This window comes from Rhododendron vialii, chromosome 3a (assembly GCF_030253575.1).
Source record: "Rhododendron vialii isolate Sample 1 chromosome 3a, ASM3025357v1".
Classification (NCBI taxonomy): domain Eukaryota; kingdom Viridiplantae; phylum Streptophyta; class Magnoliopsida; order Ericales; family Ericaceae; genus Rhododendron; species Rhododendron vialii.
The window spans coordinates 17,181,346-17,203,363 of record NC_080559.1 but is presented as its reverse complement, the minus strand read 5'-3'; the positions used below and the strand labels follow the sequence as shown (position 1 = coordinate 17,203,363).

The window sequence follows — 22,018 nt, the reverse complement described above, 5'->3', positions numbered from 1 at the left end:
GGAAACTATAATTACATAAAACCTAATTATATGCCACCTATTTAGGCAACATCTGCAATGCATATTTATATGTAAGGGTACTATTGGTATTAAAAAAGAGAAAGGATGAAAACATAAGTGCAAAAAAGTCAAATGATGTAAACATACGAGGAGTAACGCATGAGGATAGATATTTAAAAACTCCTTGTTTATTTCAAGAATAATTCATTCTGCGCAACCCATTCATTAATTGACTTGCATGTACTGAGCATATACACCCAAAATCGACTATTTTCCTCCCTGCTTTGCTCTTAAATTTTTGTTTTGTTACTTTTGTTTGGTTTTTTTGAATTTTTGTATGTTAAATTTTTTGAATTAATTATTCATCTCGATGAGAGGAATTCTAAAAAGTAAAATTTTTTACCACAAGCAAAAGAACAAAAGTTTACTAAAGAAGAAAAAATATCAAACTAGTATTTTTGTCTTTAGCGTAGTCTTATGATCGTTTTTCAAGTTCAGTCCATAGTTTTATACTTTTCTGATTCCTCTCTTGGAGATGAATAATTAATCCCGAAAAATAAGGTGAAAAGCAAAACAAAAAATTACGAAAAGTGGAAAAAAAATACAAGATCAAAAATTAATTTAGGGAGAATATTAAATCTAGGTCAACTTACTAAAACTTACCAGCCTAAATCCGAATGACTTGGTCTTAGTTGCCCGATTGTTTTATCCAATTGGCTCTATTCAAAACTCTATCCTTGGGGGAGTTAGTTCATAGCTTCAAATTATTGTTATGAAAAAAAAAAAAAAAAAGGAAGAAATAAAAGGACACTAACTATTTACATTTTACATGGCTCTCTTAGAATACGAAGGGACAACCTCTTCCAACTACAGTAATAAACATACCAACCTTGATGACCCACCAAACCTGAAAATCAGATGCTCTTGTTTTCCGAATAGTTTGAATCAGCAGTAGTTAGAGCCTCACCAATTCGACTAAAGAGGGCTCCGCTGCCGGGGGCACAGAAAAAGCATGCTCCAGTTGCAAAACAGTCACAAGCAAAGTCAGATTTAGAAACTGCCATTCAGGGTCGGATATACGTGGGGCACGTGCCCCCACTCGAAATAAAAATATTTATGTATAAATTAGCATAATTATGAAACTGTCCTAATTTATAAACATACACACTTGTATATATCTTAAAAATACACATATAGAATTAGTTTTATGCCTGAAGCTCATCATATGATAAATTTATAATTGTTACTTTACGAGCCGTTTGTTTATTTGGAACTATTCTTTCTTGATTCTCTTTATTTTTAACTATTTAGGAGAAATATTTTAAAATAAATGCATTAACAAAACTAGCTCAATCATTCTAAAATTTGTTGATGTTCATTTAAAACATACTTTAAAAATTTTGTCTGAGATTTTGTATTCATTTTTACCTAATTTAACTTAAAGTATGTTTTATAAATTTTTGTAATGCATGCTTTAATTTTGAACGATCTTACTATGGTTGACTAAAAAAATAAACTTTCGTCATTATGATTAACAAATGCCCCCACTAGGATACATTCTTGAATCCGTCCGTGCTGCCATTGGAAAGATTTGTAGCTGAGGGGCTTCTGGTCCACCATCTTGTGTTGAAAGCAAGCATAGTAGTCCCTTTCACAATGATTTTGCCGTAAAAAAGATGCGAACATAAATTCTTTTTCTCTATCAGGAAAACTTTTCTATCCATCAACATAAGCAAATAGTCTGAAACCCTACCTTGTTTTCTTGGTTGAATCATTCCTTTTGTGAGGAGGCATGAGGGGTCCCCATCAACATCATCAAAAGGCCATTCCCACTTCCAAATGGTATTCTCAAACCTGAAAAATAGTTTGAGAACGGGATCAAATGTAGTTTAACTACATCATTAAGCTCTTTTCAACACAATGAGATCAAATAATGTTCCACAAGTAAACATCACGGGTTGCAATATAAAAAGTGCTTAAAATTGATTGTATTTCACATTTTACTGAAGTTGTCGATCCATTTTACGTCGAACAAGTTTGAGAATATACACGAACAAATGGACTGGAACCCAATGTTACAAAGTACAAAAAACTTTAAATGATACACGGTTATCGGCTTGTTTATTAGTATATAATACAGATTGTCATCTTCACCACAACTGTTTTCATCTATTTACTTGTTGCTGAGTCACTGGCTCTTAACTCCTTTTCAAGCTCGTCGAATTCCCAGTCACCGACCTCTTCTGTTGAGTAATCTTGACTAACTTTCCCAAATTCGGATTCCAATTTCGCCAATTCTGCTTCAGTGTCTAGCACATGCTCAGGCTTGACTTCATCTGAATTGGGTAGCTCATCCTTCCCTGCTATTTGTGACTCTGTTGCCAGCGATGGAGGATGCAACAGAGTATCGGGTTTCATCCCAGGAGGAGTTTCTGCCTCAGAGGAGGGATGCTCCAGATCTAGATCTGGTCTCTCAAAAGATTCAAATTTCTGCCTTAGTATTTCAATATTATCAAACAGCTCTTTGACCCTTGTGTCATCCTTCCTAGACAAAGAGGAAGAAAGCAATTTTATACTCCGGAATCTCATGTAAATAGTAGCACCATTTCTTATTTTTGTTTTATCCTTATAGTAGTAGCACCATGGCATAGGCTTTTTCATAAAAGGAAGTTAAAGAACTAAGCCATAACCCAAAAACATATAACCTTGAAATTTTCCCAGCCTGAGCATAGAACTGCTCTTTCATGTTATCCACCACACTGAAAGTTGTTATAATCTGCAAACAAACAAGCCTCTGTTCATTGTCTGTAAGCCTCTTCATGGACTTTTCTAGACATTACATCACAAGAACTATTATTAGGACAGTAATGAAACTGAATCATGTATATAAGTGGAAAACTGCGAGGGAGAGAAAAAACACGAAACTAATGGAAAAGACCGACCAGAAAAAGGCTTTAGTAGATGCTGGTAGAGGAAAGCCCAAAAACCTTAGCTTGGGAAGACCGCATAAAATGCTCCCACATACGCTTGTTCTTGTTTATATGAAGTGGTATGCCTTAAACTTCAAAGAGCAACTTTGCAACATGAATAATTATACAGTGGTCTGTGCACGTTACAACTTCCGAAGATTTGAATCAACACAACAAAGTAAGTCACATACTGATTAGAACTTTGCATCATAGACTGATACGATTGCAAGGGGGAAAAGAGCGTATCAAGAGGAATAAACAAACAAAGGGGAAAACGAAAAACAAAACCTTGTTTCAAAGCAAACCTTTCTAAAGAAGAATCTAAAGTCAGAAGTTAAACTGAAGAACAAAACTTATTCAGGCAACAATGAAATCATGGTGTGAAGGTAAGTCCCATTTGTACCTTTTCCTCATAGTCCAGATATTCCTCCTCAAGATTTTTCCTTGGGTTTAGTTCCTTGGAATCAGCTTTACCCACACCGGAAGCCATTTCTGACCTGTCCAATAAGTCAAAGAACTTCAGAAATGGGGTCAAAACAGGTCTGAATCATCTCTGTGTGACAACATCATTACCCTTCCGTCAGACTCTTCAAGTTATGCACAAATTTCCCAATACGATCAATATAAGGTGCCAACTCTTCCTGATCGTGTAAAGAGATCAAGGCAACACACGTTATTCATTCACAGCTTTAGATGTAATTAATCAGTGCACTATAATAATGCAGGAATTTAACTAATACCTTGTAAGCAGAGAGGAGATTGATGACCAAGTTCACATAATAGGCCTCATGACTCTCCAATTCATCACTTGGAAAACACAAAACACCAATTTAGTAACAGCAAAAAGCCCCCAGGACCAGGGGTTTTAGTATCACCATGAATTTACTCTGTTGGATACATGTGTTACTAAAATTGGTAACACGTATAAACAATAGAGTGGCTGTCCAAGATAGGATAGAGAAGCTCAAGTTCATATGCATACTTGACCTGCTTCTCCTTGGTCTCCGTGTATGAGCGTTGGAGAACCCAGGTATCTTCCAAAAAGTTGGTCCAAGTTTTCAGAACATCTGCTTCCACCCTACCTGAGGAAATGGATCGCAAAAGTTCATCCTCCTATATTTTTTTCAGCAAACAACAGCATATCAGAAATGAGAAGGGCACACGCGACTTGTGATCCAAAAGGCAGAAATCCCAAACGCAATTACTCAGCTCAGAAAGAAACCAGAGATCAAAAAACTATTTAACTGGAGACCTTTGTTTTCAAATGCGCAACAATCTGATCATTCGCTTCATAAAACTGATCCCTCTCTTCCGTGGCATTGTGAAGACGCGCTTTAGCAGAAGCCAAGGACGTACTAACCTAAACAATACATCCCAGATAAGCATGTGTTATAGCATTTGGAGAAGCACTGAAGCAAAAAAGTACAAGCTAAAGATCACTTTGTGTACTTGAAGGAAACCAGATTAATTGACCCTTTCAATATATCATTTTAATTAATACAGCATGAGTATCAACAAAATGATATTGCATAAGTAATCATTAACAGAATGAATAACCATGTACAAGAACGAGACATACCCGTTTGCCTAAGGAATTTAACTACAGATAAAGGTGACCTTGTGTACATGAAGCCTCAGTTACAGGAACCTTCAACTATGCCCATGTTTCTTCGACTGGAATGCGTTTCCGCGTTTTGGCGGAGGAAACTCCAAGAAACTCATTCCAATGACGACGGGAACTCGTTCCCAACCTATATGGGAACTTACACCCAAAACAACGATCGAGAGACTTACGATTCGAGTTGCAATTGATGCCTTTAAAGTTGTTTTGTTCTTATTGGTGTGCACATCTGATCTTACCCTTCTAGAGTCATAATAATGCCTTTAACTTTTACGCCTTAATATGCACAACAGCTCTATTCTGTAATCATGTGCTACAATAAAAATATTGAAATTTAACTAGAAACTCATAATTTTAATATTTTATGTGATAAAATAATATTTCATTTTGACAATTTAACTATATAAAAATCCATAAAAAAAATTTATAATTTTAATAATTTTTCCTAACTGCTCCCAATGGCGCTCACCGCTCCCACACTTCTATGATCATTCGCAACCCCGTCCCCGCTCCCGCTTCGTGCAACTATGATTAAGGACAAAAGATTAATTGACCATTCAAATACCATCATTCTAATTAATACAGCTTGAGTATCAATAAAATGTTATTGCATAACTAGGTCGTCAATAGCAGAATTAATAACCGCGTACAAGAATGAGACATCCCGGTTTGCCTTGGGAATTTAACGACACTGCAGTAGCAACAGAGAATTCAATGCACACAAAGTGGTTCTTGAAATTATAAGTTCAGCAAGCAATAGTAACTGATCAGATTTGAAGCAATAAATTGGCACCTTTCATTCCTTTCCCATCTTTTTCTCCTATGGGGGTGGGTGGGGGGTTTAGGGTATACCAAAGAATAACTCCTCTTACATAAGAATGAATAGGAGTGCAATATTTACTTATAAAAAAAGAATGAGTAGAAGTGCGACACAGTATAAGGTAGGACGGCGTAAAGGTTTGTCCTATAACTTTTAACAGCCAAAGCAAACCTGGCATTCTTCTTTAGCCCTTGGCAAAAAACTTCTAGGCAAACCTGGCATTGTCTTTGGCCCTTGGCAAAACTTCTAGGCAAGTCTTTTTTTTTTTTATTATAAGTAAATAAATATATTAGAATGAGACATTAAAGGAATGCTGCCCGTATACAAAAAAAAGGCCAGAGACAAAAAAAAAAGGCCCTATACACCTCCGAGAGAAAAGAAAAGAGCAAACCAATCTAAAAACTGATCAATAGACGGATTAAAATCTTTTTTCTACCAGGCTCCCAGCTATACAAACTATTCACCAAAAGACTCTTAAAGTCTAGCCAACGAATGCTCGATTCCTTCAAAACATCTAGAATTTCTCTCTCACCATATAACCCACATTAAGCAAAGATGAATCATGGCCCAAACACGCCGTCTACTCTTCCCAACTCTAACACCTCTCCAAGCGATTAAAAGTTCCATAATATTCCTCGGCATGACCCAATGCACCCCAAACCAAGACAACACCAAGCACCACAGCTCCCTTGCCCACACACAGTGAATTAGGAGATGATCGACTGTCTCCGCATCCCTTTTGCACATACAACACCAATTCACAATAATTCTCCCCCTTTGGATCAAGTTGTCTAAAGTGAGAATCTTGCCTTGAGCCGCACACCACACAAAGAAACTCACTTTCAAAGGCGCCACAGTTTTCCATATTGCTTTCCAAGGGAGAGATGGATTACCAATTCCACAAAACGATTGGTAGTAGGATTTCACATGAAATGACCCTGACTTAGACAACTTCCCCCGAGTATCATATACTCTAGCAAGCAAAGACAACAATTTCTCCTCCTCCCAATCACAAACGTCCCTTCATAACTGAATATCCCACACTGTAGCCCCATTACTAAGGTGAAGATAATTAGAAACGAACGCCTCCCTGTCACAAGCCAAACTGTAAATAGTCGGAAAAGAAACTAAGAGGCTCACATCCCCACACCACACATGATCCCAGAACTTCACCCTTCTCCCGTCGCCAACCACCATATGAATATTCTTCGCAAAAGCATCCCACCCATTCATAATACCCCTCCAAAGAGCCACGCTTTGCGCACAGTGAGGGAAGACCACTCTCCCCAACCACATCCATACTTTGCAACCACCACCTTCCTCTACTCTCTCTCCCTTCCACAAGAAAATCTCCAAAGCCATTTACCCAACAAAGCTTGATTGAATAATTTTAGCTTCTTCACTCCCAAACCTCCCTTTCTAATGGGAGCACAAACTGTATCCCAATCTACTAAATGGTACTTAAATTCTTCCCCCACTCCTCCCCAAAGAAAATCTCTTTGAATCTTCTCAAGTCTCTTAACAACCGAAACTGGAATGACGAAAGAGACATGAAATAAGTGGGTAAACTTGAGAGCGTACTATTGATTAGAGTCAATCTGCCTCCTTTTGGAATATGTTAGCGCTTCCATCCTGCCAATCTCTTTTGAAATCTTTCCACAACTAAATCCCAGGCTTCCTTTGACTTGAAGGATGAACCCAAAGGCAAACCCAAATACGACGCCGGTAATGACGCCACCTTGCAGCCCAAAACTTGAGCAAGAGCATCAATATCCTCCACTGAACCTACTGGAATTATCTCCGACTTTCCCAAATCTACCTTCAAACCGGACACCGCCTCAAAGTAGAGGACACACCTTAAATAACCCACCTGTGTCAAATCCGCATCGCAAAATACGAGAGTATCATCAGCATATAGAATGTGCGAAACCATCAGCCGCAACCCATCCTCACATCCCACCTCAAAACCTTGGAAAAAGCCTCCTTGCACAGCCTTCTGAATCAACCGATTGAACACCTCCATGACTAGGATGAAAAGAAGAGAGGAAAGAGGATATCCCCTGGCGTAGGCCTCGAGATGTCTGAAAGAACCCAGCTAGAGTCCCAATAACCAACACTGACATTCTAACTGAAGCTATGCAAAATTTTATCCATTTCCTCCACCGCTCCCCAAAGCCCATCTGCGCCATGATATAGATCAAGAAGTCCCAATTGACATGATCGTATGCCTTTTCAATGTCCAGCTTACACACTATACCCGGAGTCCCACTTTTCAACCTCGAATCAACACATTCATTGGCAATCAAAACTGCATCCAGAATCTGCCTCCCTTCAACGAAAGCATTTTGCGACTCTGAAACGACTTTCCCCGCCATCTTCTTCAACCGGATCGCCAACACTTTGGCCAACAACTTGTAAGCTCCCCCCAAAAGACTGATGGGTCTGAAATCCCGAATGTCCTCTGCCCCTCCCTTTTTTGGAATCAAAGCCACAAAAGAAGTGTTCAAACTCCCCATACATCCAAAAGTGCTGGAACATTCCCATGACTTCCCCCCTCACCACACCCCAACAATGATGGAAAAAAGGCAACAACATACCATCAGGGCCAGGCGCCTTATCTCCATTAGAAGCTTTAAAGCCGCCATAACTTCTCCCTCATCAAAAGGTCTTTCCAACCATGAAACCTCAACTACCGAAATAGTATCCAAATTCATATCATCAACCCGCAAACAGCTTGCTCCCGTCTCCATAAACAAACCCTCATAGAAATTAGCAATTCCATTTCTCATCTCCTCATCCCTTTCCAAAATACTATCTCCTATTTTGATCTTTCCAATGAAGTTGTTCCACTGATTACAATTTGCCATCCTATGAAAGAAACGGGTGTTCCTTTCTCCCTCTTTTAGCCACAAATTTCTAGATTTTTGTCTCCAACTAATCTCTTCGAATTTTGCAATATTTCCAAACTCTTCTTTAGCATTGTTTCTGAGAACCTTCTCCTCCCCCGCAAGTACCCGAACCTATTCCTCCCCTCCAAAGTCGAATATCATCAATAACCTTGGCTTTTTGAAACTCCAACCTCCCAAATACCTCGGAGTTCCACTTGCGCAAGTTCTCTTTCAACAATTTCAACTTCTTTGCCAACACAAAACTCGGTGTTCCCATGACAGAATAGTTACCCCACCACTCACCCACCCTGTCCACAAACCCTTCTGACAACAGCCACATATTTTCAAATCTGATTGGAGTTCTACCTTGCCGAATTCCCCAACTGTATAACAAAATAGGAGTGTGATCCGAAATAGGCCTTGGAAGAGAGAACTGATCCACATTCGAAAAATGCTCCTCCCAAGGGCCAGAGAACAAAAACAGATCAATACAAGACATACATCTATTTTCTTGAGAACCAAACCAAGTGAAGTTGCTTCCACACAGCGGTGGATCTACTAGCTCTAAATCATCTATAAAATCTGAGAATCTCCTCATTTCTAGGCAAGTCTGTCTAATATATATGTGGAAAGTGGAAACTACTAAAAACACTTTGCAGCAAACAAAGGACTATTGAGTTCACCAAAGAGTACATTACATTTATAGACAGAGTTGAGCTGCCAAAACATAACGCTTGGATGGATGTAGCCCATTTATTTCACTACCGTCAAAATTAAAACCTGGTTCAATTTTTCTCGCCCATTAAACTACACTTCAACTGTCCTTCTGGCCTCTCAGTGGCAGTCTTCACAAGTCATTGATCTTTGAATATGTTAATAATATGTCAATCGCATTGTCTTTCATAATAGTCCACCGCAAATTTAATTTATTGGCGATTGATGTCCAACTAAGATCACATGAAGATAATCCTTGCATCCTATGTAGATCTTAGTATCTTACTTACAAGTTCCAACTAGCAAAAGAATACATGACATTATGATGCTAAAATGACTCAATTTTATGTGGCACGTTGTTCATGCTATCCATTTAACAATTTGATCTACTTCACCCATCTTTACGGACGTGTTCCAAACTTCCTATCTAGAGCAGATTTTTTTTGATAACTTGGTCTCAGGCCCAATAGACCAACACCCAGAGCAGATAATTGATAACTGAAAAGGCTACTGCATACGTTACACAGGAATCACTCACCGTCTTATAGAATATCATTAGTTGACAAACACACCGTTCTAGCAAAAAAAAAGTGCTTGCTGAGGTACAAATGACAAACTGGAAGATTTTCTACTATGACAAATAATAAATAACAACAAAGTCTGCCTGAAGTGGGCAAACCTTTTTCAACTGAGCTTCAAGTTCATCTCTTTGTTTCTCAAGTCCTGAAATCTCAGCTTCTAATTCCTGGAAATTAGCATAGAAACAAGGTTTTAGAAGTAAACAAATGGAATACATACTAAATTATCCTGCATCATTAAGCAAGCAGGGTTGCACCTCATTTATACCATAAATATCATCTATCTATACCATAAACAGCAGAAAAACTTGCAAGTAAAAGAGATCATTTCCCTATGCTTTATCTAACTTACCTCCAATGTACAGGTTGAATCGGTAAAGAATTACAAAACGAGTAGGCTACCAGACAAGCAGGGCCATATTAACCAAAACATTAACCTAGGTCCTTAGGCAGACATAAAAAAGGGGAAGAAAAGAGTCTATTTACCTTTAAAGTATTCCGGAATGTATCATGGCTCTATCTATTCATCTTTTTCCAAAAAAAAAAAAAAAGTGCATCTCTCCGGGGCTGGAAAAACAAATAGAATCCGGGGCGGAGGATCCACCCATCTCTTCTTTCCCCTTCGCCCGAAGTCGAGTGATAGGAAGAGAAGACTGTAGGCGGAGGATCCCCCTTCATAGGGGAAAAGCGAAAGTGTGCTCCTGTGCACCAGCTGAAGAAAGGAGCTTTGGAAGCTACCTAATTATTTTCATTATTATAAAAAAGGAAAAGGGTTCCAAACCCATCTTATAATAATAAGAAAGGCAAGCTAAAACCTACTCCTAATAAGTTACTGGATCGAAGTAGGACATTCTCCATCCACCCGCCTGCAGCAAAGGGGGTTCGATTCCCGTTATACACGATGTGGCAAAAAAGACTGATTCAACGAGATATGCCTTGCCTGCATTAAGGTTTAAAACTTGTCTACTTTCAGGAAATGTTCGGAATGGAGAACTTACTATAATACAACGCAGCATTTTCCGAAGATTGAGGAACAAGAAGAGATGTATTAAGAGAAGGATTTATCCGAGAGAAAATCTTAAGAGTTAACTACACGAAAGTCGCCCCTTTTTCACGGGAATTTACTCATCATAGAGATGCACAGAGGAACAGAACGCACTTCATATATCCCATTTCCATTCAATCCAGAAACAAGATCGGACGTTATTCCAGTTCGTCTCCATTTTCGTGAAACTATTCCTCAAGCAAGGAAGCCGATAAGTCATCGAAGGGTTTGTGTGAATAACGGAATAGTTAGCATTACTCATTTTAAAAAAGTCTCCCAAGGTGATATAATATATTTTCAAAAAAATGATGGGAGAACCCGGGGTAAAGAAATAAGGAGATCTTTCTATATTGAAATATCAGTTGAAACAATCATAGGAAAATTCCTTGATCACCCAGTAAGGATGTGGAGAAGAGACAAAACAGAATGGTTCCGCCTACTCAAAACTAAGAGGGATGCTACCTACTACCAAAATCCCGGTTTTTGCAACAGTTGCGTTCTTCTATGCAAGAAGAAGACTTAAAGAACAAAGAAGTTTGGATCCAAAAAAGTAAGCTTAGGCAGTTTCTTCGCTGAATAAATGCATCCACGAGGGAACTGCAAGAAGGGCTTGCACAACGAGTCCAAAGAAAGATAGCAAAACATTGTTATATACAATATTACAATATTCCAGAGTTCTGCATTTATAACTACAGTCCGGCTAATGACCGCCGTTTGGGCAAACGCTAAGAATGGACTTTTTCTTTAGTCATTGCAATTGTCTTACCGCCATACCTGTCATTCTGACTGCTAACTTTTTAAAATACTCAATAACTGTCTTGCATTTTTTAGTTACAAATTTCCCTTTATTCTTGCTAAAACTCTCCAACAAGTCGAAACCCACCCCTTTTTTTTCCTTATTTGAGAGACTGAGACCACATCTTTTTCTTGAAGAAAGTGCACGGCATCAAAAGGCATACATATATACAGAGCAGTAAAACTATGGGTGTGGAACCTCAAATGTGCACCGCACGTGAAACCTATTTTGAGGTCCCACAAAAATGATCGGAGCAGTGTTGTGTGGGATCCCCGTTAAAATTAGCTCAGTTGGAGATTGATAAGGGCTTGATCAATTCTTTGTTCAATTTTCTGTTACACTGAACGAAAAATCGATCAAGCCCTTACTCATATTCCGCTTAGCTAATTTTTTACAAGGATCCTTGAAATAATGTTATAAACAAATTGAGCAGCTTCGATCATTTGCGTGGGAGCCAAAGTGGGTCCCACACAACGTGGTGTACATTTCTTTGTCACTTATTCATTTTTTTGTGTTTTAGTTAATTTTTTAATTACTTATTTATCTCTACAAGAGGCCCTGTTCTTTTGAACTTTTTGGACAAAAAATAATTTTAAAAAATACACAAGGTCCTGTTCTTTTAAAATTTTTGGTTTGGTACTTTATAATTTTTATTATCAGATTCCCCTTAAACTTTTTGAATTGGCCATTTTTTTCGACGGGAAGAGTCTAAAAGTAAAAACCAACGCCCAAAAGCCAAAAAAGTTCATTGAATATAAAAAAAGTTTGGACGGTCTTTTTTGTATTTGGGATTGTGCTATCTGAATTTTTCATTTTTTTTTTCCTAATTCCTCTCATTTGAGTGAATGATTTCTCCTAAAATTTTCTACGGGTAGAAAAGTTTAAACAAAATATACAAAAAATAAATAATTCCGAAAAATACTACTCCCTCCATCCCAAAATGTGTCCGCAAAACGATGACTAAAAAATTATATATTTTTTTCAAGAAAAATTTATATAGAACTCATTGATATCTAGCAAGTTGGAAATTTTTGAATTTTTCTTGCAAAAATTGTATTATTTTTAAGGCCCCATTTTGTGGACCGGACAAACATTTTGGGACAGACGGAGTAGAACAATAATTTAGGAAGAACACAACCTGATTTATGCAGGGGCGGAGTGAGGGGGGGTGCAAGCAGGGGCCTGGGTCCCCGCACACCTCCCAATTATCACAATATTTCTAACTACATTTGAGGTTTTGTTTGTAAGAATTCTAAAGAAAGGTCCCCTCAAAATTGTGCTATTATTATATTAGAATACTATTTTGTTAATTTATGAATACATGTGATTCGGTTCCCCCGCATCAAGAATCCTGCATCCTCCACTGGATTTATGCTTCCCTAGTGGTATTTTCCGATAATATGTCATTTGATGTTCAACAGCCAGATTCATTTTGAAAGAGTATGCAAAGGATATCAGTAAAACCTACAAGCGCACCCATAATGTCGTTTTAAGCAATACCTCACCTTGGTGTAACCTACGGTCCTTCAAAAACGTAATTTGTAGTGAAAGCAAAGAGGAAAATAAGAGAACAATAAAGATGAGAGGTCAGTTTTTAAGGGAAGAGGAGAGAGGAAAGTTTTAGTCCAGTAGAGTTTGGGAACAACGAAAGGTTAAAAATGACATTTTAATGCACAAGGCAATTGTATTTCTGTCTACACTGACACTGAAATGACATCAGAGTTCTCAAAGGTTAAAGGGGGGCCGTGCACCATACTAACGTCAACCTACAAGGTGGATGTTAGCTTTTCCCTTATAACTAACAGAATACAACAAAGTCGAGCTTTCTTACCAAGACGATTTCGTCATTCTTATTGCTACTAACAATGAAAATTCACTATACCTAAGTTTGGTATCTCAATCTATGCTGTCTTAAATGGACACAGCGGATGTGAGATGATAAATTCTGGAAAAATAGGTAATGTACTAGGCGAGCCAATAGAATATGTCCACAAGAGCATAATCACAACATCTCATCTCCTCCTCTCTTTCCTTGGTTGAAATCCCATTCTTCGTTAGATCTATTGACTATCTTTTTGTCTCATGTGTGTCTTTTTTCTTTACTTTTTTTAAACACTTTTTTAGGATGTCAATCTATACTAGATCAGAATTCAGAGCTTAGTTTAGTTTACCATTTTTTTTCAAATTATAAGTATGTCCAAGACAATTGCAAACATATTACGATTTGCAAATTATATAAGGCATCGAAAAGGACCTCATCAGCAGAGTTGCTTACAAGAAGTACTTTACTATATAGATATCATGATCATAAGAAACTCAGCAGTTATTGTCTGAATCTTGCAATACCTAGCATGTAAAGATAATAATACATGGAAACACGGTACCTTCTCTATATCACCGACTTCACTTGATTTGGCCACACGAAATCGTAGTGCCTCCTCTTTCTGAGATCTGCCAAAAACATAGGAATCTCAAGAAAATCCTATTTTAGAAGACATGAATACCAGTGAGCAAACTACATTCCATTGACTATAATAAGGAAGTAGATCTGTCAATAATCCAGTAGTAGTCCTCCAGTAATCAAGCAAGAACAACCAATCATTCTCCGGGGGCTTTCAAAGTTCTTAGGAAGAGCGCCACACCACACAATGTAACACCAATGTCCCAACTGAGGCATGAATCCTGAAGCTCCCCTTGAAATGGTAGGAAATACCAAATCATGCTTATGGCTCAATTTCTCTAAGTTGCTCTCTGTTGGACGCAGACCTCTCTTCTCTCTGGGGGCTAGAAGGATTATTCATGCTTTCATTAAAATGGCCAACTCTAGTCTTGTATCTAAAACTGAAAAATTGTGCTCCAACACAAAGTTTTCTAGTGGATGACATAAACCCAGTTCATGTCTAAACTAGAGACAGTGACCACTCACACTAAGATAAAGAACCAATAATACATACTCCTAATTGAAAGAAGAAACGAGAAGTTTTTACCCAAGGATTATTAGTTTAAATAGCATCACATTGCCATGTGATGCCGACAAGGACGAAAGAGAAGGTATAACTTATTCTGATAATTACAGAAAACTAGTAAAGATAGGATAATAAATTATTCCATTAGTTAATGTGTTTGGAAAAGCCGCTTGAAGCACAAAAAGTATATAGCAAAATGCTTTGTAAGTTGTATGATTCAAACAAAACATTAAACAACGTTCTTATGTGCAATTACATACCTGTGATCTGATATACGCTTCTCGGCTTTTGAGGTGGAGCTAACAAGAGATTCAGATAAAACTTTCAACTTATCAATCTGCTCAATAGTTTGAAAAGATGACTTAGTAATTTCAACCCTACAGCTCCTAAGAGAACTTAGCACGTACCAATCAAATAATGGTATGATGATTATTCCAAATTCCAAGGTTACACAAATTAGTAGTACCACTACGACCAATTCATAGATAAACCAACGAATTATAAAAATAAAAAGGAAGGAGCATAACAGTGATATTAATCTAAAGTGTCCCAAAAAAGAAGTCTGCACAAGAAACGATAAAATCTCTCGTGCTACAGAGACAACAAAAAAAAAAAAAAAGAAGGTTGCTGGCATTCACTGGAAGTTGCAACTGTCTCTGCTTCTGCAACATTTATTTCCAGTACTGGTAGACCTTAAGCCAACTAAGCCATTTGTTCCTGGTAAGTTGAAAGTGAAACTACTCCCTTCTGCTCTAGTCGGAAGCACATACACAAACATATCCCGCCAAAGCTGTTCCCAAAATTGCTTCAAAATTTGTGACAGATGTTTGAAATCTATACCATTTGCCTGGTATTATAAAGAATCCACCTATGGGTATCTGACTACGAAATGATTGACTCAATCGAAATATTTCTCAGACAGAGAATAGAGAAGGCAGTACCAATACAATTGCATAATAACAGAAAAAACCACCATTTCAGAACAGAAGTTTACCTTTTGAGCATGAATCTCTGGAGAGTCGCCACTATTAAGAGATTTCTTCTTCAGTAGAAGCCCTTCTAATCTGGAACAAACTCGAACATGTGCAAGAGCTTCTTTCAGAACCTACCAGAAGAATACAGTGTTAGATTAACTACCCGATTAATATCAATGATCATAAATTGGGAACTAGATATATTTTGAAATTTCTCACAATAGCACCAAAATGATTAAAATTAGAATCAAATTTGACACAAACTTATGATGTCCCTTTTTTTTTTTTTGATCGGCAAATATTAGTATTGTTGGAATAGTTAGATTAGCTCCTTGGAGGAGTTCTCCTGACCTACTTTCTCCTAGCACTTGAGTGCACCCCCTTGATGCCATTGAGCAAAAGGCCCCTTGGCTACTTATGTCACATTGATCTTCATTTGTTTTTTGTTATATGTAGACGTAATCCAGATGGATAGGAACTATGAGTAGCTTCCAAAGTAATTTACTATCCTGTAGCTGTCCTCATTGTATAGAAGGAAAAACATCTTCCAGATAAAAGCGAAAAGACACTAAGCATGCAAACTCTACATAACCAATTAAAGTTAGGTAGACAGCAGGGAAAGCTTGGAGAACCCGGTCAGCGCTCATAATAATATCCGAAAGTTATGACAAATTGGATAACCAATTGCAAGAACTAAGATGTTGCCAACCATGACCTCAGATAGTGTTCTAAATGGCGCTCGGCGCCAGTCGGGCGGCGACCCGCCGCCAAGTGCCTAGGCAGCCTAGGCGCCACCGAGTGATTTGGCGTTTTTTTCCAAAATATTTTTTAAGGCAATCAAGCTCCGCCTAGCTCTGCCAAATCTCCCTTAGCCGCAAAGTTCTGCCACTTCGACCGCCAAATCTCCCTATCCGGCGAATGAGCCGCTGAGGGTGAAATCATGGCGCCAAGCTGCTGCCGAGCGCCTAGGCAGCCATTTAGAACACTGACCTCAGAAATTTGGACAAGTAGGAGTATAATGGTAATTAGTGCATCCAATTCGATTGGCTAAAGTCAAACGACATAATGCCATATAACACTTTCTTGCTTCACTTGAAAAGTCAAGACATCCCGGCCCCGGGCTCCCATTTTGTTTTCTTTCTTTGGATTGGTGGGCTGCCAATATTCTATTCATCAGCAATGATATGCTTTAACACCTGAGTGATTACTGACCATGATCACATCAATCCCTCCGAACAGAAATCAAGAGCAAAGAGAAAGGGGGGAAGGAACTACAGCAAAGGTCACAACAACCACAATCACCTCTATAGTTGTGACAGTAGTTTCTTTAGAGATCGGTTCATGACCTTCACCTACAAGATCCCTGGATGCTGTCATTCCATCAAGTTTTACCTTAAGAGATGAAGATTCAACATCTATTCTGTAATCAGAAAGAAGAAAAAACAGAGGTAAAAACAATTAATCTCACAAGTCATTCATATCGGAGCAAGTGCAACAAATGATCCTATGAGTCCATTAGATGCAAGTTTATCGTTGAGCAAACACGATGGACATAAGTCAGCATGATTGCAGAAAACGGGATTTTGGGTTCCAATTTTCAAATGCATCTATTCAGAAACTCATTTCAGCCAGAATATCTTTATTATTATTAACCTTTCAAAATGCACATGTTACAAATGGAAATAAGTTACATGAGTAGAAACAAAGTGAAAACTGCCTTACAAAAAAAAAAAGAAAAAGAAAAAGAAAAAAAACTGGCAGGACCTTTTATGAAAAGAAAATTGAAATCCACTATTTTCAACCAACAAAAGAGAAGAAAATAATAATAATAATAATAATAATAATAGTAGTAGTAGTAGTAGTAGTAGTAGATCGTGAACTGGACGAAAATGAAACAAAGGACTGAAAATATAAGTGCAGTAAAATTGAACACAGCGAACACCACATACAATGATATCTACGCTCTCATTTAAAAACACAAAGCTAATACCCCCTCCATCCCATAAAGTTGGTCCCCTACGAAACCACGTGCAATTTTTGAACTAAAAAACAAGATACTTATCGACATAATTTTTTTGTGCAATATGGATCTTGTTTGATAGATCTTGAAGAGATCTTTTGAACGGTGCAAAAAAAAATTTCGAAAAATTCTTTTAGTAAATATATTATTTTTTAAGTTAGAAAATTGCACATAGTTTCGTAAGGGACCAACTTTATGGGACGGAGGGAGTAAAAAAGAACAGAAAAGTAAAAACCTTTCCACTATAAAGCCAAGTAAGCAACTCCACAATTAAAATTGTGGGCTCTTAATCACCTTCCAATATCAGCATTCATTTTCAACCCTGTAATGGCACCCTGTGCAAACTGAAGTAACTCCTCCCGCTTTGCCTGACAAAGAAAAGTGCAATTAAACTTTTAATGGAACACCCTGCACTTTAAATACTGAAATAATGAAGATTGATAGTCTAAAACTGGAATACCTATTAATCTTGAAAGGCAGGAGCAGGCGAGGAAACATGCATGAAAAGGTGACAATAATATAGGGAAAATACTAAAAACAACCCACAGGGCTGTTGTTAATGTTAAGAAGGTTTGTTGGTGCATCCCAAAAGTATACGAAAGTGCATTGAAATGTGATAAATGTACATCCAAAAGTGTGTTGTTTTTGGCATCTTCTTTACGCTGTCAGTAAGCAACGTCCCCACACTCAATGTAAGTAAGTTTGTTTTTGCAAGGCAATAAGTTTATTTTACTCCCCATTGCTACTTATGGACATTACTTCCATAGCAAACTTAAGGCTGGCTTTCTTTACAAACTCCCACACAATTTTGAAAAAACCACCCCTACCCCAAAGGACCCAACATGATGGAATTTGCTTAGCCCTCATGGGATATGCAGCCATAGAAGTAAAATAAATGTCTAGCGGACACTACAAGGCGTTGTTCCTGTCTATTTTAAAATATATACGAAAAACAAAAAGAAAACTGGATACCAAATTCAATCACAAACCCCAACAACCCCTCAGAAAAAAATTGGAAAGAATGGAGAAAACATAAACCATTTAACATCCATAGAGAGTTCTCAAATGTGGACAAATAACATTAAAAGGGAAGCAAAACATTCCAGCTCCTTACCAATACTTCATCTTCATAGCTTGAGAAAGCTTTTGCAAGATCCTGTATACTGCTCACTATTGCATTATGCACTTCTTTCCCTCCAGTAAGACAAAGCCTGCATTTGGTCAAACACAATGGAAAGGTTCAGAAACAAACAGCCCATACGATGACAATACACTTTTCTAATCATCCTGCTTTGGTCAAACCAGAAATACTCATTGGCCAAAATAATTGTGAGCAAACTCACCCAAATAATTCCATGAGTACAGTGACTTCCTCTTCATTTGGCGGTTCAAGAATCTGAAACACACACAAAAGTAAACATGAGTTAATTTCCATGATCAGGAAATATGAACTCAAACTAAGCTTAACCAAGATAGCTTCCAAATTGTGATGCAGAAAGCTAAAGAAGAATAACTAAAAGAGCATATATATCCCAATCAAGCAAAAGAAAAGCTTTCAATTATCCTTCAGTGAAGCAAGTAACTTCAAGAACTGGGATAAGTTATCATGGACAAAAGAATTCTCACTTGTGCTTGCCATGAAACTTGTAGATTAGGCTCACACCAATCGCCTAACAAATGTGTCCCAGAAAAGTACTTTTACAAACAAGCAGTGCATAGAATGTACATCAACCTTATCTTTCAAGACTACATGATAAATTTTAACTCCAAAATTTACAGGACACCATCATGCTTCTCTTTAGCTGATAACAAGAAGAAATAACAATAACTAATTCCACTTACCATAGATATCATAATGCCCTCCAAAGCTTGGCTGTATAGAAAGACATCCAGAAAATTCATGGGTTCACCCGCCAAATCAGGATCATAATACAGAACCTATCCATGATTGGCAAGGGTTAGCAACAAGTCCATCAAAGGATGCATCCATCAACAAATTTTAATGTCACAGACCAACTTCCATCGGCAAATTAATCCATACATGACTTGCAAGCATTTAATAAACCAACGATGTGCTACCAGAGACTTGTCTTGTTCTCTGCCTACGCTATACAAGAGAGCACTGAACATGTTATTACATTATTAATAATTTTCCTAATAAAATCATACGTCAATAAATCAAAGAGAGGATGGGTACAAAATCTTATGCCAGCAGAATGCACTTTACTAATGAACAAAGTATGTTAAATCATTTGATGCTGGGTGCGATCCAAATAGAAATCACAGCATGGAAGGAGACTGGTTTCTTAGAGTTACGGAGTGTCAATCAAAAAGTAAAAGGCAGAGGTGTATCATAATAGTATTTCAACCCACATTTCATGTGTTAAAGAGCACGCCCCAGCTTAACCAAAGGAAGCAAGGACCTGACTCCAGAGAACAACAAACACATAACACATGAAAACATAAAAAGTTTCAACTTACTTCTCGATCACCAGACCCAATCAAATACTTCAAAAGCAAAATGATAACAGTTGGAGAGTAGAAGAATAAAGGCCCAAAAGGAGGTAACTAACATGATAACGTTAGTCTACACCCAAAAGCTGTCAACAGAGATTTTATTCATTAAAACTAGAGTGACACGTCCCGGATTCATTGATATTTCTCCTACGTTAGCCTGCCAGAAGTCATGAATTTGGAACCCTCTGATATGACAAATGTTTTACAAAGTTCAGTTCCCCAAAAGTATGGGGCCATTACCCCATATATAACAGTCAAAAGAAAAGCTTCCACCAACACAGCTAGTGAGGATTATTAATATCCAAACTTCCACAAAAAGAGAATATCAAGTATCAACATCAAACTATATGATTACGAGTGCGACAACCATGACAAACCTAGAGCATTGACCAAAAACAAGTATCATAATTGGTCATACCAATACAACAAATATGAAAGACCTATTTAACAAAGTAGGATTTTACTCACTATTGAAGGCCTTTTCACAGTATCCTTTGGTTCTTCAGAAGGATGATTCTGCTGAGGATTCTTTTCTTTATCATCCAAAGGAACCACGATTGGTTTATCAATTTCTTTAAGCGCTGCCAACCATCGTTTCATCAACTGAATTCTCTCTGCTCCCCTACAGGAAACTGAAGCTTCTTCTAATCTTTTAACAGTCTGTCTAAAGCTTTTGAAACTTCGAGCCCCCTGCATATGCACAAAACTTCAACATATCAAATAGTAACTATTAAAACCAGAAACACAAGGGAGGAGGCTTTATATACGAAAACGAGTAAACCAAACTCACCTACTTGGAAAACTTGTAATAATATGTACCTCCAATAATCGTGTGACACACTCAGATTGTTAAAGAAAAGGGCAATACATCTTCCCAAATGAATACAATAACGATTGAATATAAACAAATCACTTTTTGCAAATTAAGAAGCGAAATCTTCTTGTTCATTTTGTCTTCTTTTTTCTTTTTCCAGATGAGCAAAAACTAACCAGTAAATCTCGATGCCATCTTATTGAAGAGAACCATGAATCGACATTCAAAAATGTAAAATTGACCCCCTTCGAATGCTCATTCCAACATTTGTTCGCTAATCAAACTGAAGTAAATGAACCTTCCTTCCTCCATAAAATTATTCCAGGTAATCAAACACTACCTTGTCTCACTTAGAATGGCCAAGAATGATATTCTTCCACTGTTTAGCACACAACAGAAATGCTTAACTACACGTACCTAGCACTTATGTGCTCTTTTAGCATACATCTCTAATTTTCCCAAAATAAACATCACATTTACGATACAAGAAGTTGTAAATAGCAGTCCAAATCCAAGTATAGCAGTCCAAATCCAAGTATAAGCCCCAACTTCAGCCAAGATTCAGACAATACCCAATGAATTAGCAAATCACGAGGGTTGAAATGCACCATTCAGAACAAGAAGCACAAAGGATACGGCGCTAAGTTAAGGTAATTTACCATCCGATCTTGAATGATTTTGGCGCCTTCGGCTACGGCTTGACCAGCGTGTTGGACGACGGAGTCGGCGTAGTTCTTGACGGTGCGAGTGAGGTTGTTCTTGTTCCCGACCTCCACGGCTTTACTCACCGCAGATCTAAACCACGACGACATTCTTGCTTCACTTCTCTTAGGGCTTGGCTTATACGAAATGCAATGATTCAAAGGGTCTTTCTATGGGTGTGTTTGACAGTTTAGGTGTGTGTAAATACAGGATGAGAGAGAAACAGAAGCTGGTGATTATAGCAGCGGGTGATGAGTGAGAAACAGAGATTGTGGACGGAAGAAGTTTTTGATGATGGGGTTTTGGACATTTTTTGCGATGGTCAAGGGGGAGGGAGGAAGAAGAAGAAACAGAAATTATTTTAGTCAATAAGGTACGGTTGACGTTAACTGGACTTAAGACGGTGTCGTTATATTGTTGTCCTATGAATTTACTGTACTGGGCGGATCCGTAAACAACCAAACAAACACACCATTTCTGTCTTCCATTTTAAGGGCCGAGATTAAAGAAAAAATTTCAAAAAAGTCCCTGAATTTTTTGACAATTTGCAAAAAAATACCTGAACTTTCACTATTAACAAAAAAACATCTAAAC

General features: G+C 37.8%; 2 protein-coding genes across 2 annotated transcripts; one reads left to right on the top strand and one right to left on the bottom strand.

The window, feature by feature from the left end:
* Positions 1-1,973: 1,973 nt before the first annotated feature.
* On the bottom strand, positions 1,974-21,814 carry LOC131318764 (uncharacterized). The gene is made up of 18 exons (XM_058348732.1): positions 21,382-21,814; positions 20,377-20,598; positions 19,234-19,329; positions 18,735-18,787; positions 18,506-18,602; positions 17,686-17,759; positions 16,674-16,791; positions 15,392-15,502; positions 14,658-14,734; positions 13,816-13,882; positions 9,692-9,757; positions 4,222-4,329; positions 3,952-4,082; positions 3,710-3,776; positions 3,543-3,610; positions 3,373-3,466; positions 2,706-2,776; positions 1,974-2,545 (listed from the first exon to the last, which is right to left on the bottom strand). Exons 1-18 carry the CDS (start codon positions 21,532-21,534, stop codon positions 2,170-2,172), a joined length of 2,049 nt encoding a protein of 682 aa, XP_058204715.1. The 5' UTR covers positions 21,535-21,814; the 3' UTR covers positions 1,974-2,169.
* On the top strand, positions 9,764-13,002 carry LOC131318765 (small ribosomal subunit protein uS4m-like). Its single transcript, XM_058348733.1, is given in 5 exon segments — positions 9,764-10,522; positions 10,525-10,674; positions 10,677-11,084; positions 11,087-11,156; positions 11,158-13,002. Coding segments are annotated over 5 exon segments (717 nt in total). The 5' UTR covers positions 9,764-10,491; the 3' UTR covers positions 11,216-13,002.
* Positions 21,815-22,018: the final 204 nt, after the last annotated feature.